This window comes from Uloborus diversus, chromosome 3, assembly GCF_026930045.1.
Source record: "Uloborus diversus isolate 005 chromosome 3, Udiv.v.3.1, whole genome shotgun sequence".
NCBI lineage: Eukaryota > Metazoa > Arthropoda > Arachnida > Araneae > Uloboridae > Uloborus > Uloborus diversus.
Genome location: NC_072733.1, coordinates 205090082 through 205108438, shown reverse-complemented (window position 1 = coordinate 205108438; position 18357 = coordinate 205090082). Strand labels below are relative to the sequence as shown.

At 33.2% G+C, this 18357-nt stretch overlaps 1 protein-coding gene across 2 annotated transcripts in view; it reads left to right on the top strand.

Annotated features, from left to right (window-relative positions):
- LOC129219394 (ankyrin repeat domain-containing protein 50-like) overlaps positions 1-18357 on the top strand; it is a 57409-nt gene that overhangs the window by 19600 nt on the left and 19452 nt on the right. Inside the window, exons 1-2 of one of the 2 annotated variants that reach the window (XM_054853781.1) lie at positions 10984-11129; positions 15285-15622. In XM_054853781.1, coding sequence (XP_054709756.1) covers positions 11054-11129; positions 15285-15622 — 414 coding nt within the window. In that variant the 5' untranslated portion in view covers positions 10984-11053. Of the gene's footprint in view, positions 1-10983; positions 11130-15284; positions 15623-18357 lie in introns of those variants that run through there. The other variant, XM_054853782.1, reaches the window with a different exon arrangement.

Here is an 18357-nt window from a genome sequence, read left to right as displayed (position 1 = left end):
TCTCTTTGGAATTTAAAGCTATTCGCCAAAACACATAAAAAGATTAAGAGCAGCTTTAAAACTCAAAATAATACATCAACTGTATAGTTCATCGCTTAACGCACCAAGCAACCACGCTACTGTAACCTTGCACGCTGCTCTTTATCGAGTGAAACGTTTTTTTTTCTCTTCAATTTAAAATGTTTCGCCAAATAAACAATAATATAGTAAAAACGTTATAAAGAACAATCACAATTGAATAATACGACAAATCAAATTATTTACTTAGATAAGTAACTATCTGCAACTATCAGAACAAAAACAAATGTTGATGAAATAAGGAAAACAAAACCCAATACAGAAATCCTAAAAAATCAAATAATGTACCTGAATATCAAAAAAAAAAAAAAAAAAAAAAAAAACCGCATTCAAAAAATCAGTTCGCTGACCACGTGTCTGAGCAGCGCGGCATGGTTCCTCACAGCTATTAACACTGTAAGCCAGCGCCCTCTCGATGAGTCAACTTACCCCGCCATCTATAAGGAATTCGTAGAACTAAGCTTATGCCGCCACCTGTTAGGAATTGATAGAACTAAACAATCAAAAAACATTTAATTTGCAATTACAAATATTTCGGTCAATATGATTTTTAAAAGAAAATAGCCTATAGCATTTCTCAATAAATGGACTATTCAACACAGAAAGAATTTTTCAATTCGAACTAGTAGTTCCTGAGATTTGCGCATTCAAACAATCAAACTCTTCAGCTTTATGTTATTAGTATAGATTTGATGGAATGTGAACTTTCAAAACAATTCGTTGCTCTCTGCATATGCAAGAAAGATATAACAATTCAAAACTTGCAACAATTCATAGCCAAATAGAGGTGTCATCTGATTTAAAAAAAAAAAAAAAACAGTTGAATATCTTAAAAAACTTTAAAAGATATCGGTGACATATTAGCCACATTTCCATTGTTCTCGGATAGGCGACGAATCGTAAGGAGTCGTTCGCAAATTTTCAACACTTGCATGCAATCGCTCAGTATTATTCGTGAAAAAAAAAGGTGTTTGTGAACGATCCCTTACGAGTGACGAGGTTGCCGATATCTTTATAAGTTTTTACATTATTCAACTGGATTATTTATAAGTTTTGTAGTCAAGTAGATATGCCGACTTTGAATTCCAGTTAAATATCGTAAAAACTTAGAAAGATATCTGTGATCTTATGAATTTCAATCATTCTCGAAAACTCAATGAACCGTAATGAATTGTTCACAAATTAATTTTTTTAGGAATGATATTGAACGATTGCAAGCAAGTGTAGCCAATTTGTGAACGATCTCTCGCGATTCGTCACCTATCCGTAGGACACCGATATCTTTTTATGTTTTTTTATGTTATTAATTTTTTTTAAGTTGCCACCTCTACTTAACTACGAAGTTTTGAAAGTCATAAATATTTATCCTTCGCGCATGTGCAACGAGAATGTCATTGCTTCATATGTTCATAATTGAAATTTTATAAAACTTTTGTTTAAAATTTTTCTATAATGTTTCTCTTGTAAGCTGTCAACTTTTCTAAACGTTTATAAGGTATTGAAAAACTGCATGTTATGAACCGAAAACATGTAAACAAAATTTTTATTTTTCAAAGAAATGGTTATATCTTTATGATGAATATAAGTAATACTTCACGAAAATCTAAAATCATTGTGTACATTTAAGTAAACTAATTTCTGAAATTTACCGCATATTTGCCGCCATTTACGATGAAGAGTCATCGGTTTCTTCAATTTGTTGCTGGTCCTCTTAGTAAACGGTTGATAAGGGGACCGTGGACCTTCCAAATAGCTCAAATCGGTTAAAAATATTATTTTTTATTCCGTGGAAGTAACAATATATGAAGTGTGCTGAATCGTATGAAAAAAACCTCTTGTTGATCTGATGTTTTATAGCGAAGTTATATGCGTTTAAAAAAAAGTAAACAGAGCGTATTTTCCATTAAAATGGCTGTAAAACATGTAAAAAAAGTCGAAAAACTAAGTAAAACTAAGTATTTAATATGTAAACTAAGTTTCAATAAATTCTTACATTGGTATTAATGTCAAATATTTAGTCATCGTGAAAATATCTTTCAAGAGGTATTAAAATACGAAGAACATGAAATGTAGGTGAAATTAGACTTTAACGTCATTTATCTCGGGCTAAAAAAATTCGATGCGACACAGATTGAAAAAAGCTCCATGCGACTTAATTTTTGTTCGATATGCTTCAAATTTCAGAATAGGATACTTTGGTAGTAGTTTGATAAAACTGGGTATGCATTAAGGTTTAAGAGAATTTTATGTTGCTTAAAAATATTAAAGTTTTGATTTTTATGTAATATTCGCAACAAAAACTATTGCTTTAAGCGAAAAAAAAATACTGTGCAGTTAATTAATGGACCAATTCTTAAATGGATACCCAAAGTTCTTGGCAAGGTTCTGTTCTTTGATAAAATGCAAATTGTTTGAGAAAAGCGCAAAAATTGAGTCGCATGGAGCATTTTAAAATTTTTATTTTAAATTTCAAAATTTTTAATTTTAATTAAATTTTTATATCGTTGCATTTTTTTGGCTTGATATTTTGCATGCTAATAAACTTACTAACTTTTATGCCCAGTTTCATATTTCAAAATTAATAAACAAAAGAAAAAGCTTTCAAGGTCCACGGTCCCCTTAACGTTTATTAGAAAATGTCAACTGAAGTATAACTTACGTGACAAAGGTTACAGGGCAATTGGTTTATTTCTCAAGAAATTCTCTAAAATGTGATTATTTAAATGTCCAAAGATTTTTGGTTGTATAGTGTGGAAGGGATTTTAAGATTTCTGCATATTTCAACAGCCACGTAGGTGTCATCATCATTGTTTGAAGATCAGACTGCGAGAAAAGTTATTTACTTAAAGTTGAGTAATTTAACATTTCCCCCTCCAGCAAGTCTACAAATACGAAGTAATATGTTTGAAATAGTTGTACTTTTCAGTGGAAGGTTTGTAAAACTATTAACTTAGAGCATACGATTACAAAGGTATAATACTAAAACAGAAAAAAGAGAGTAAATAGCTGTAAGCTATGGCAGCTATAATTAATCAGGTTCAATTTATAACTTTGGTGCTTCATGCAAAAAATCAGTACAGTATAATTTATACATACACATGTATATGTATTTATATATGCTGCACACTTCATGTAAAAATTCTTTTCTTATTCCCATACTTTATGAACTTTAAAAAAACTTCACGCTTGAAAACAATTTATGCAAGAATTGAAAAAAAAAAAAAAAAAATGTTGTCCTTTAAATACAGTTCAGTTTTCACTACACTTTATCACTCCCAACAATTCAGATTTTAAGCATAAAATTTAAATTTCAATCCAAGCATTAGAAAAAATCTAATGAAAATCAAAAATAGCGGTAAAAAATAATTGTTCGTTACTCCAAAGTCTAAAGCGCCCTCTCTATCTGAATTTTTAAAAACAAGATCTTCAAAATTTATTTTCAAGAAAATATTGATAAAAAGAATAATTTTAGCAAAATCCGCAAACGAATCGAAAAATTTTTCCGTTTTTTATGATCATTTGAAACTTTGGACCCTAAACTTTAATGCCGCTTTTTTTCCTTTGGAAGATGTTTGGGACCCTTATTTTTGTCATTATATTTTTGTCCTGATATGTACTATCACCCCTTAAATATTTGTCCAAGAATTCAGAAACACCCTGTATAACATTATGTAATCAAATTATAATTCTTTTGATACTGTATTTCAGGTAGCGTGAAAAATATCTGCTTAAAAAAACTAGTATGCTCAAAAAAGGGACAAAACATGTGTATAAATATAATTAAACTTTGAGAGTTAGCTGAAATAAGTACCATTCTCATTACTTACCAGGTCTTTCAAGTTCTCCATACTTGTCATGAAAGGAGATATTTTCTCGATGAGCATTAAGCAGTTCTACGCGACGTTATAAGTTAATTATCTTTCCACTACTTTATCATCTTCACTAAAACAATAGAGGATGGGTATGTTTCTTTTGGCTATCTCTAGAAACTGTTGCTCTGCCTGCAAAAATTACATTAAATCGTCAGAATAATTTTGACAGAAGTAACTGATTGTTGCAAAAATTATTTTGTCAGAATTATAACTCCACTTTGCTTGAATATGCACATTAGGTCAATAACATTTCTTGGAAAAATATGCATTAGTGTCAACTACTCACATTTATTCCTACTGCCTTTGTATAACAATTTTTACAATTATAAAAGAAAATCTTCAAGAAATGAGACTAACAAATAAAACATTAATCAAATTAAATTATAATGTAATTTTAAAGAAAAAATTTCTACTTTTTGAATAAGCAGTTTATGAAAAGTAACGCACATAATATTTCTTATTAAGAAATACGTAAAGCCTAGAAAAATTATTATTCTAGACTTTAAAGTGTATAGTGAAGTTCAGTCATGAAACAAAGATACCTAACGAGTTCAATTTCTTACGAATAATATCAACAGTAAATTATGTTATTTCTCGGAGGTGTTTTTTTTTTTTTTTTTTTTTTTTTTGTGACAGCACAATAACTTTCTCAATACTTGATCAGGTATCATTAGTAAGGCATCATTTTGAAGATTTTTTTTTCGCCGATTTCAGCTAAGAATTAACAAAAAACTCACATCGTGCTGGTTTTTCGAAAAAATCTGTTTATACTGTTTTTTTTTTTTTTTTAATCGAGCATTTTTTTGCACCACGAGCGAAGCCGTGTGGCTCAGGTGGATAGAGCATAGTGCTAGGAATGCGAACATCGTGAGTTCGAACTCATGGTGCATTTTGTCGTTGAACTTAATCCACCAGTTCTGAGAACATATAATCTAAACTCAATGCAGAATTCTTAACCACAGTTGTATTGTTGTATTAAAATCAGAAATGAAAATGCCTATTTTATCATGGTAAATCGCCGTATCATGAATGTTTTTCTTGACGCTTTTCTTCTATTTCCTAAGCTTACAAAAGTAAGGTATTTTATTCTACTTTTCGCCATCATCGGCGAAAAATAAACAAACAATTCATAGTGTGACTGTTTTTTGAAAAATGACGATAAAAAATTGCATTTTTGAATTACTGCTATCAAATGCGAATGTTTCGCACTGGTCAGTTAGTTTTGGAATACATCTCTCATGGAAGGTAAAGAATTTTCTTTTTTGTCTGGGAAATTAGCTTGAAATTTTATTTAAAGAGATAAAAGCATAAACTCCTCTTCAGTAACATACTGACAGTTTTAAAAGGTATTTTTTGGCTTGTTTTCAGAAACGAAAATAAGAAAAGATGCATTTCAAAAAAAAAAAAAAAAAGCAATAATTAAGGCGTATATTGAACTTTAATAGAATTTGATTGAATCGAAAAAAATAGAGTTGAATGAGCCCCTAAATCAGTAAACAAATAGTAGAAGGATGTGGCATTAAGTGAAACCGTTATATATTTTCTGTTTGCACCTATCTAGATATATTTGTTGAATGCAATTAATTGGAAATTGTATTTTGCGACTTATCAAAAACATTTTTCAGTTACTAAAATGGTTTACAATTCGTTGTTGACATTTTCAATATTAAGATTTACTGATATTCAGGGCATTATTTATTTAGTTCATATTAGGCACGTTTTCATTAGAAAAGTTCAATACAATTTGGCAAGTGCATGCTGGGAAATGAGAAAAAGTTCAATTAGTTCACTTTTTCATTCATTTATTAAAAATTAAATCAGTTACGTATTCATTCATTAACTAATTCATAAACATTTCTACATTTATTATTTCACTTATTTGTTCATTCATTCACTTATTTTCGTGTTCACTCAGTTTTGTCATACATTACATCATTAACTTGGCATATCTCAATTGAAAAACATTAGGGGAGGGTGGGGCACAGTGAGACGAAAAGTATAAAATTTAAGAAACTTGGAAACTCTGATTCTATAAGAAAATTTTTAAGGTGGATTTGAAATGCAGCGTTTGAGATGCAAAAACTTCATTACTACTTAATTTTTTTGAGATAATATAAAAAAAGGAAACGTACGTAAAATTTCGTCTCACTGTGCCCCACGCTTGGGGCACAGTGAGACAGCATACAGGGGACTGAGAGGCAGCATATAGGGTTAAGTGAATCATACTATGTTCAATATTTAACATCAAAATTAAATCATGATGAAAAAAAAAAGAAATTCAAATTTCATCGTACATTTAAATAAAAATTTAATTTTCAAACCACAAAAAACATTGATTTCGCTTTGTATCATTTCTTTTCGTCGGAGCTGTTTATCAAGAGTTTAATATTTTTATTCAGAACGGATGAAACATCTGGTACAGATGGTCAAATAAATGTAACCAAAATGCTTTTACTTTTGCGCCAAAAACTAATGTACAAGTCTCCATCGTTATCAGCTGCCATTAGAGCGTTTCCAACATAAAAGTATTTCTGCTTGATAGCAAATTCTATAAGAACAAAGTTTCCTTCAAGTGTCTCACGCAACTTTTCAAACCCAAAAGATAGATTTTCGCACATTTTAACATAGTCTGATAAAATACCGGATCCCCCGTTTAATTTTTTCTACCTCATCAGTTGTGTCAAATAAATCTACTTTTTTTCTATATATATTTTCGACATTTTTTCTTTTCATTTCTCTAGTTTTTGTGTTTTCTTTTTCTAAAATTTGTTTTCTAGGAGTATCACTTGCAATAATATAACCCTTTTTATGCTTTATCTTCATTGCTCAACCTTTTCTCTCTTAGGTTTTTGGATATCCTCTGAAACTCTAAGAATCTAAGAAAACACTCACTGCTACATTAGAGCTGTTTTGTATCAGTTTTATCAATAATTTACAGATTATTATGACCTACTTAATCTGAAATGCCACTTGAAACCAATAGGTTAGTTGCAAATGAATTTATCATGGAAACGTCTGAAAATGTCCATATTTCCGCCTTACGTGGTTTAACTCGCATTTTTGATGAGGTTAAAATACCTGTAAAGTATTTACAGGTATTTTAACATCATCACTAAACCAAAGTACATAGACAGCAAGTTGGAAACTCTTAAATCATAAAATAAATTTTAAAAAACATCCCTTTCGAATTAGAATGCAGGATGGGACACAGTGGGACTGTCTCACTCTGCCCCAATGCCCCAACTACGACTGTCTCACTCGACCCCACTCCGTCTTTTTCTTCTAATTCAACGTTTTAAGTATTTCGTTTAAAACCTACCCTAAATGTTTTAATTAGTTGCACAGGTAGAACAATGAAAATGATCAAGTGACTAATTTTTATTCATAAACGAAAATGTTATAAATCGATACATACGAGAGTCAAAAAAAAAAAAACTTTGCTTGCCTAAAATCAGAAAAATAACGATCATTTGATTACAAACACAAGCAGCAACTTCATATTTCAGAATCCACAAGGTCGATTGCTGCAGTTTCATCGGTAACTCTAGCATTATTTACATATTATAATTAAAAATTGCAAAAAAAAAAAAAAACAATAGCTTCGTCTCACTGTGCCCCACCCTCCTTTACTTAACTTAATTGCATAGCAATGCATCACATAATACAAATTTGGAGTAGCGCAAAAGTCTCCTATAGTTTTGTTCCATCACGTGGAAAAAACATATTAGAAAACGGACGGATTCCTCTTCCCGTGGACTCGCGTCAAAATCACGGGCTGAACTTCGTTTTCTATCTCTCGTGAAGTAATGATTCCGGGCTTAAGCGTATAAAGTTCAAACTAAAAAGAAAAAAAAAAAACTACCCAAAATGAAAAATGAATACGTATGTTGTACAAGCACTTAATTTACATACACTGTTATAACCAGAGGTTCCAGACGAGTGAATATATTCCCCCTAAGGTGAAAGCATGAGGCCCAAGGGTGCAATACTAGCCAGGAAGTAGAGCAGGGGTGCGAAAACAGCAGACAATCGTAGACAGGGGTGCCAAAACAGCAAGCAATCGCAAAATGACTTGCTAGCGCATGCGCTTCCGGCATACATTCACCATTCAACCACTTCAATATGGCGGACGAATGATAGGTTGCATCTAAGCGTGGCTTCTATGTCTTTCACATTGAATGAAGTACACTATTGGATTAAATCTCAACTTTTCTAGGATAATTCTTTAAAATAACAAGTAAGTACAGCTTTTGATCACTTTGTAGCTTTTAGGGCTTTCAAACATAGTTAAAAGTACGTTTAATGCTTTTCAGTTACCGTTAGTCCGTTACGATACCGTAGTACCGTTAGTTGTTGATTTTCAGTTGACCGTTACTGTCGTGAAATTTCCATCATTCAAAACGCTACTAAATATATCTATCATTATTTTCTTGAGTACTCGATAAGCAACATTTAATCACCAAAATAATAACCGCAATTTATCACTAATCAACAAGTGAGAACCTAAATAAAAATGATTCTTGTGCTTCGTAGATTACTACACAACAGCGAGCGCAAAAAATAAAAAGGAAATCTCTCTCCGTCTAGCTTTTTTTTTCTTTTTCGTTCAAGTGTTTGAATCATTTCCTGTTAGCGTTTAATGTTTCTTTAGCGTTAGGAATTTCTTATTTCTTTAGGTTTTTCAACTGTCGAAAAATTTCATATGCATTTTATTTTATTGTTACTCTTGATTGAAATTTTTAACGTTCGAGAAAGGATTTTGTTTTTCCGTAACTTTAATATCCCAGAATATTTTTGGCTCTTCATGTAAATAATTCATAAGTACATCTACGCTTTACTTTCGGTGCGGTTATTTCTCACAAATAATCATTAACTTAACTATGATTATTGAAATAATTACTCGTCTTTAACTTTAAATATATTTGTGACAACTCTTTGATACCAAATAAAGTCTGTAGATATTTATTGTTTTATTCATTTTTAATATTACTTTGCAAAAAAAAAAAAAAAAAAAACTTATCAGTACGCAGAGTTTTTTCACAAGTTTTTTTACCGCCCCGAGAGCTATTATAATTATTATTATTTATTTTTAAGAAAAGGATAAAAATTTCACAGGTCCGCAATGTTTTTCATTTGCTTTTACCGACCCGTGGGTCAAAAGAGGTTGAGAAACACTGATGTAGAGAACGATCAGATGAATTAAAGCAATGAGCACTCCTTAACTATGTTGAAAACTCTGAAATATGATCAAATGCTGTAATTACAAGTTTTAATCATTTCCAGTACTGAATTCATGCAATGTGAAAAGTGTGCAAAACGTAGACTATCATGAATCAAAACAAAACTATTAAAAAAAAAAAAAAAAAAAACACAGTTATATTCAAAAAAAAAAAAAAGCACACAATACAGGGGAGGGGGGGAGGAGGATCTACAGTAAGGGTGCCATTTCTCTCTCCGTAGGTTCATTCTTTTCACCCCGGCTGCCTACTTTTTGAAAGGTGCCTGTTTTTCACCCTAGTTAGAGGTGCAATTTCGGCTCCGTATTGGGTGCCGCTAGTGAACAAGCGTTTCACCCCTGAAAGGTGCCGAATGTAACCTGTAGTTTTAACAGTGTACACTCATGTCGAGAATTAAGGTCACAAACATAAAATCTGCGAAAACAGAAAAACTCTGTGTTACCATGAAATTTGGCACAGAGGTATACTACAATGGGAGAAAGAACACAGAAACATAACAACATGGAAAATATTTGAATAAGGAATTATGAAACAGGACATATCAAAAAGTGTTAATCAGGAAAAAGCATTTATCTCGGGAAAATTCGGTCTTTTTGGAGCGTGACGACTGTGCCCTGCTATACAAGCTTCATAATGAAGCTTTAATACTGTTTATGAGGTTGTTAATAAATGCTTGGGGCAACAAACCCGTTCTTCCAAAAGCGCGGCTTTAACTCTTGGGGTTTTAGGAGAGGAATTCCGCTGTGCAATGGCTCTTTCTAAACCATCCCAAACATGTACAATAGGATTGAGAGATCCGGAGATCTCGAGGGCCAGTCTTCTTTTCCTCAAGAAACTCATAGCGATTTGGGCTGTGTGGACGTGATTTTCATCCATAAATAGGAATTCTGGGCCAAAAGCACCCCGGAACAACCTCACATAATCTTCAAGGATATCATTCCTTTAGCGATGTGCATTGACAGTACCCGCATCGAAGACGTGCAGTGGTGTACGACTGCCCAACATTATGCCACCCCCAGACAAGGATTCCTCTGCCACGAAATCTGTCGATTTCTGTTACGTAGGAGGGATGATAGCGAGTTCCTCGCACCCTCCAGATGAAGATTTAACGAGTATCACCCTGTGTGGTAAATCTCGACTCATCACTTCGGCTCTAAAACAACCGGGCTTTTTTATTTGATGCAGTCAAAGGAACGCCCTGAACTGGTCGTCGTGCATAAAGGGCCCTCTCTGCTAGACGTCTGTATACTGTTTGTAAGGAAATTCGTATTCCAGACGCAGCAGCTAGGAATATGAGAACTCATCCTCACTGGAAGCAGGTTAATTTTTTTTTGTTTTATTTAATGCAATATATTCACAAAATTGCAGGCAAAAATCCCAGATGCCTAAACGGTCTAATTTCAGCAGTTCCTCAAAAACTAATGCTATACAACTTTATTTTCCAAAACAAAGGTTAAAATCATGTTACCGGTCCTTCCCAAAATGTAAAATATAATTTGTTTAAATTTTATTGCTATTCATTTAGAAATATTATGAAAAACATGTTTGTGACCTTTGGTGCTTTTATGACCGTTTTCTTTAAAATGATATGATCATTAATGGGTTAAAAGACAAAAAGGGTTAAGCAGTGAAGTTTCGGTTTCTTTCTCTTCATTTTGTGCGCAGGGAGAGGGATAAATTCCTTTATTTCTTCGATTCTCAAAAGATGCTCGGTCGTGCCACCTAGTGTCATTTTTGGCAACAATTTTTTAAATATTCCCAAGAGCCTTTGTTCACGACTCTCATGAGACCTTCAACAATACACACATAGATTGTGTATAATTGAGGATTGATGATCTTGTCCACTAAACAATCATTGGGTTCGAGATGTTCCCAGTAACGCGGAAATGGGAGTTCGAGTTATTTTTTGATATTCCGAGACTGCGCTCTCCTGTTGCTCTCGGTAAGTGTTTGGTGTTTATTTTCGGAACTTCGCATCGCACATTGCTCCCGCTTTCATTCTTGTACATTCAGATTATTCTTTCCTTTTTACGGATCTAGCTGCTTTGCAAACACATGTTTTTTTTTTTAAATAGACATAACAGTTTTTTTGCCATGAGTGTAATCCTGAGGGAAAGGGGGGGGGGCGCTTATAGTGCTAACGTAAAAGTTATTAGAATTAACACAAAATTTATTGAACGTATTAAAAAAAAGTGGACGATTGCTTGTGAGTTAAAAAACTACCCCATTTTTTTGGAAGACGCATTGTCCTGGGTCATGCAAAATATACCAAACGCATAGTTAAAGGGGGGGGGGGGGGGGACCGTGCAAAATTATATAGTTGGCATATTTAAATATTCTGCTAATTGTCAAAATTGCCTTTTTTGAAATAGGGAAGCAACAGGTCATTAGAAGCTTAGCTGCAGTTTCTGCCACCCAGGGCGGTTCTTCATTTTGCTGCCCTTTTTTCCAGAAATAAACAATACATTGAACAGTCAACAGTATTTAAAATGAAAATAAAAGCGTAATTTAAGACGAAAGAAAACTAATTTATTTCCATATTTTTCTTAGAAAAGAAGAAGAGAAGTTCAAGGCAAAGAATTTCTTAATTTACGTCAAAAATCACAATTCTAAGCAATTTTCAGTAACGAAAGTAAAAGAGGTTTGGAGCTCAAATGAACAATGTCGTTCTTTTTAATGATCCGTTCATTCAGATGATCGTTCGTGTTTTTGACCAGTACAACTGAACTTTTTCATTTGACAGACTTCGTCAGTTAAAAAAAGTTGCAGGTGCTATCTCTACGAGAGCTACTCAAATACATTGAAAATGCGTCATTGGTTTTGTTATCTTCTTTTAATGAAAAGCAACTAAAATTACCTAACACTTAGAAAATTTATCGATGAAAATTTAATCAAGGAATAATTTATTTAAGTTTAGAAAAATAAAACAATAAAAGTTCATATTGTTAGCTATTTCTCGGTAATGGAGGGTTAAGACATGTTATTCCAAAAGTCGCAGGTTCGATTTCCGCACGGTATAAATTAAATGATTAAAACTTACTTATTTAGGGAAGGAAAAAAAAAAAAAAAAGAAATAGAGATGACTTCGAAAAAATTGCAAAATTGGTCATTAGAAAAATAACTAAATAAAACATCGCCAACTATCGTCCTATGAAACATTTTTGATGGAAAGATAAAGCGGACATTTACTTTGATTATGTGAAACGAAAATAGTATCAAAAGATAGTTTTAAAAATTAATTAAGATACTAAAAGAGATAGAGAGTATTATATAAAATAAATATCATCGTTCATAAGAACGGCCTTTCATTATTTAGGAGATGGTACAGACCGTTCATTTTAAGGGTTCGGTCTTTTAGACAGACCCGTTCGTTCGAGAACGGCACACTCTATAAGTTTAGAGTTCCTTCACGATATTTTATCAAACTTGAAGTCAGTTTTTGGCAATCTTTGGTTAATTCTGAGGGTCAGGGGCTCCTCGATGATGTTTTCCGAAATTGAAGCGCTAAAAACGCAGTTTTTGGCTACCTTTGAGGATGAAAAGGGTGTCCGGAAATTTTTTTAGACTCGACTGAGAAAAACGCAGACTTTTTGTTGGCATTTGGGGAAAAGGGGAACTGAGATTTCCTCCAGAAATATTCTCATAACTGAAATCGATTTCAGGCTTTCATTCGTATATGTTAAGAGATGTTTGGGGGTTCTTTTCGGAAACGTTTTGATACTAAAGTTTCAAAAACGTGTTGTAAGCTATCTGTGGTGACCTCAGAGGGTGGTTAAATGTCAACAAAAACTTTGGAAAGCCAGATGCCTTTTCCCTGGAAACTTTTTGAAAATGACGTCCTAAAAAAGGAGAGGGAGGGGAGAGGGGTTCCCTCCCGAAATCTTTCTCCAGACTTAAGTCCATTTTAGGATGGCTATATTCCTCCCCAAAAACGCCATTTTAGAATCTGTTTAGCTAAATTAAAGGGGAAAAGGCGGTTCCCACGGAAAAATTTCAAAATTGAAATCCTGAAAATGTAGGTTTAACTTATTTTTGGGGTATTAAGAAGGAGCGTGGGGATCGGGTCTCTGCCTCGGAAACTTCCCTAATTTAAAGATTTAAAATCTAAAAACGCATCTTTGGTCTGGTAAAGGGGATTTATGATCACCTCTTGGATCCATGGCTGAGCGCCACACTAAACGTTGAAAATACCGTCCAGGGCACAGGTCCGGCTTCCCCCCCCCCCTCCATTTCTTCTAGTACTGCTATATTATCCTATTTGAATGATCCTCTTTTTCACTGAAAGATAGTGATATGACTCAGATGTTCTACACCTTGAGTCAACCATAATGATTCATTAAAAAGAAAATCATTACTTTTCATGTGTAAATTGAAAGACTTTCCTAGACATTTTACTGATTAAATAACTTTCTTTCAAATGAAAGACTAAATACGAAACTTATTTTTTACAGGAATTTTGCTTATATAAAGCAATAATATTAACAGCAATCCTCATATATGTAACATTCAATGATCGAGAAACGCTCCTGACGTCATCAACAATGATACTCGCGCCACGGCATGATAATTTTATAAAATGTTTCGGTAATGTTTAAAATGCAGGGAAAGGCTTTATTATGACAAAGCTGAACTGGATCCGGTAACTTAACTGTTTTACTGGTAAGACTGTGCCATTTCAGGGGAATGAAGGAACAAAAAAGTGGTCAACAATCAGCGCTATCTACTGTATGACAGGTTTGTCAGGTGCTATCCTTCGCGCTGCTACTGACCAGAAGAGAACGATAGACCTCCGTGAGGATTTTCTTGTGGTACCAAATCGAAATTATATGTCTGGTATAAATCCTCCAAGGCACTCCCTCACAAACAGCGAAATGGAAATTCGACTTCAAAGATGAAAAATTTATTTCCAAATCGAAAGACTCGAAAAGCTTTTTCCAAGCATCATTTTTGGCTTTTCAGAATTTCCGGTTTGACGTGGTTCCAATTAGCAAGATTCTAGTGCCTAGGATATACAGGGTGGTCCAAAAGAAACTTCCTGTATATTTGAAGGCCTATCTGTAGAATCAATGGAACCAAAATTTCCTATATGGTTGTTTGATTGATGGTATGCGCTGGAGATTGTGATGATTTTAAACAACGCACTCACGGTTATGGTTATATATATATATATATATATATATATATATATATATATATATATATATATATATATATATATATATATATATATATATATATATATATATATATATATATATATATATTAGTTTTTGAATGGTAACATCCATTTTTCCTTTGTACAGGTCGATCAATGAATTAAAAAACACAAATTGCGTTGGAATGATTTGTGTGTGATTAAAGTTGCTCTTTGGCACATTCGAACACTGAACTAAAGAAACTCTTTCAACTGTGTTTATTCTAAGGTATTTCAACGGGTTTGCATGTGGTGCTCTTTGATTGGTGCACTTAGTACTGCCAAACCCTGTGATTGGTGTTTCCTAGTACTGTATAACTCCATGAATTATGCAAAGTTATTCAAAGATCCTCCTTTTTCGTGTTGTCATCAGTCCTCTTTTATAGTTCTTCTTTGTAAATGCTTTACTCGGCAAATTTCGTTAAATGCCAAATATTTTGACACCCTTTGTGGTTTTCCAATATGCTGATGAATTTGCACAAGAAAAAAAGGTAAGCTTCGCCATTCGAAACTTCAAAATTCCCTCTCTGTAACCGTAACCGTGAGCAGTGCTTTGTTTGAAATCACCTAAGAGAGCATACTTTTAAAACGACCATGTTTGAAATTTTGATTCAGTTGGTTCATTGGATAAGCCGCTAGTGCTTCATATACAAGGGAAGTGTTTTTGGACCACTCTCAGGACTCCGATTAAGATGTCTAGGGGCCCTAGGCCAAACCCTTTTTCAGGGCCCCCCGTAATCAAACATTGCCGTTTTTTTGTTAGGTAACGCAATTTAAGCCATTAGCAAAAGCAATTTTAGCCATTTGGGGGCCCTAAAGAGCGGGGTCCTAAGCCAAGGCCTAGTTGGCCTATTCAGTAATCAGGCCCTGACCACTTTGTATGATTCTAATTTTGTATTACAGATGTATTGGAGTCTCTCCAGAGATCAGTATGTTCAAGACGACCGCTGCGCTTCCTCGCCGATTCCATCATTCGAGGAATGCCTTTCGAAGAGATACAAATCCTGTTAGAAGAATCCTTATCAATCCTGGATGAGCCCATCACCAAAGGTCTTCGGCTGCTCCACTACGCAGCCTTTCAGCGTGATTTTGATGCCCTGTGTCTTCTTCTGCAATTGGGAGCCGATCCAAACCTCATGGATGAAGCCGGCTACACACCTTTGCATATATGCGCCGAGAAAGGCTACAACGAACTCATAGAGTTACTTGTCGAGTTTGGAGCACGGATAAGGTTTACGGAGGTCAGATAGTCTCTTTTACTTTTAATTGCCTTCATAGATTGTTGAAGTTCTATTTGAAACTCTGAGTAAAAAAAGTTTGGCAGGTTATGCAGCAAAATGTTGATACAGTAAGTCGAGAAAACCGCCGATATCAGCGCTAATATCCACAAACCAATTTCTCCGCTTTAAACAGTTAATTTTGCAGTTACGAAATCTATGCTCTGCATTGAGCGCGTTTAGATGAACAATTATGGGGCTGGGGGGGGGGGGGGGTTGCATTTTTTACCAAAATATTTTTCTATTTGTTCTTTGGGAAATTTCTAAGTTGAGAATTATTCGTTGTCTTATATATAATGTCTGGATTTTTTTTTACTTCATTATTTTTCATTTAGATTATATATTAATCGTTTTACCAGTGATTTTTCAAGAGTGTTCAAAGTAGATCAAACCTCCCCACTTGAGAGCGATTATAAGGGAGGTTTAGATTAAAAGTTATAAAAATTATGCTGAAATGATTATATGTCTAATAAAATGTTGCACTACTGGCTAACAAATCATGGATCAAGTGAAAACACAGGCAGTTTTTAAGGCATAGGCGGATAAATTTCTTTCGATAGTGAGTACATTTAGTTATGAATAAAAATTAAATTGATCTTATTAAGTTGGCATAATTTGTGCTTTAGATCTACTGTTATTTAAAAAGCATTCTCTGAAACATATTGATAAATTCCACACATTAAATTGCTGTGCAAAAAGATCAGTTTTGCACCATAACTTCTGGTTTCAAGGTGCATATAATCAAGATCTACTATCTCAACCTACGACTTCAGTCAGTCGGTCCACTAGAAAGAGTTAATGAATTATTTCAATATTTTTTAATAATTTGTGGTCTAGTGTAATATCTGTCATGAAAGCATATTACACTAGACCACAAAAGTTTAAAATTGTATATTGGGTTATTTAAATCGCATGGTATAATAAAATTAGTTTTAAAAAAAATATAAGACAGACATTCCATAACTTCGCAACAGATTTACAATGCCAAGATAGGGCAATCAAATCCAATACATTTATACTATAAGCGTCCCAGGCAATCTTTGAAAAGCGTTTCCCGTTTCCTTTTTTTACTGTTATATAGGGTAGGGTGGCCCAAAGCATGTAGGTCGCTCAAAGCGGTTAGGCATTTGTATGCCGCCGTATGGTGTGTAACCTGCAATGTATGCGTGTGTGCGATGTTTACCCGAACACCACCGAGTTTCAATCGGTCACAGCGAAGCAGCAGTGAAGCGGCATGGCGTAACCAGGCTTAAAATAAGAAAAATGATACATATCTATAAAAAAAAAACTGAGGGTATGTAACTCGTGATTAGTCAAAAACCAGTTTCTTTTTTTAAATATCAATAATATTACGTTATTCTCACACCGTCCACCTACAAACTACGATGGCCATTTCGTTTGTATCTTTTTTAAATTTAAAATAATAGTTATTAAAATAAAAAGCGTGTCTTCGGGCGAAGTGCATATAAGATTAAATCATATATTTATTTATAATTTCTTGACACATGTGCTGACTTAGATTTTTCTATTTCAATAGGATAAGTATAATTTCAAAAAGTTATTTTTGGTAATTAGTTAGTCTATTAATTTAATCAGATATTTCTATAAACAATTGTGCTGACAAAAAATTTCAATTTGAATTGGATAAGTATAACTTTTTTATACATTTTTTATAATGGCAGTTAGCTAGTCAGTTTATTTAATCATTTATAACTTCATATTTAATTGGAAAATATACCAGATTACAATTAGTTAAGCTTACCCGCTGAAGGCCCCTTGGTAGAGCAAAGCGGGTTTTTTAAGTTTTTATGATGTTTGATAATAAATAAGTATTGGGTTTGAAATAATGCAAAAACCACTTTTATTTTGAAGTTCAAGAACCCTGCTAGGAAATAAAACCGAAATTGTTGCGATAAAAATCCGCAAAAACTACAACTTTCGAGCGTTCTTCGTTAGCCTACCCGCTTTGAGACACCCTTCCCTACTTATCACCACATTAAAGAGAAAAAAATTTGTAAAAAAATAAAAGAACCGACTTCAAAATTGCTCTAAAAAGTGAAAAATAATTTTATTCTTCAAACACCATCCATAATGCTTTTAAACATAATTTTTGAAGTTGGCGCAAAAACAAAACGTAAAATCCAGTGTAACCATGCTTCGTTCATATTTTTTTTCAGAAAAGCATCCAAAGTTACGAACGAAACATTTATATCGTTATTCAAATATGCTGTCATCAATGCATAATGTATGTGATAGTGAAGAAACTGGGCCTGGTTAAATTTATAGTTGTATTTGAGTTATGGCTGTGAATGATTTTATCCGTCGTTTTTGCGCCAACTTCAAAAACTATGTTTAAAAGCATTATCGATGGTGTTTAAAGAATAAAATTATTTTTCACTTTTTAGAGCAATTTTGAAGTCGGTTCTATTTTTTTTTTCAAATTTTTTTTATTTCATTCTTTTTAGTGTAAATGTAGGTATTTCAGAAATAGTAGGAAGTTACCATCACGAAACTTCACATTTTTTTCTTAAAAATGCTCCATACTAAAAAAAAAACTATCAACACGCGTTAAACTTTAAGCGATTGGCACTAAAAACTTATCTTTGTTCCTCTCTGGAAATCATGTGTAGTTATTTAATTATAACCATTTAAGTATTGCGTTTTTCCTAACTAATTTACGTTTCACAGCATCTAAGTTG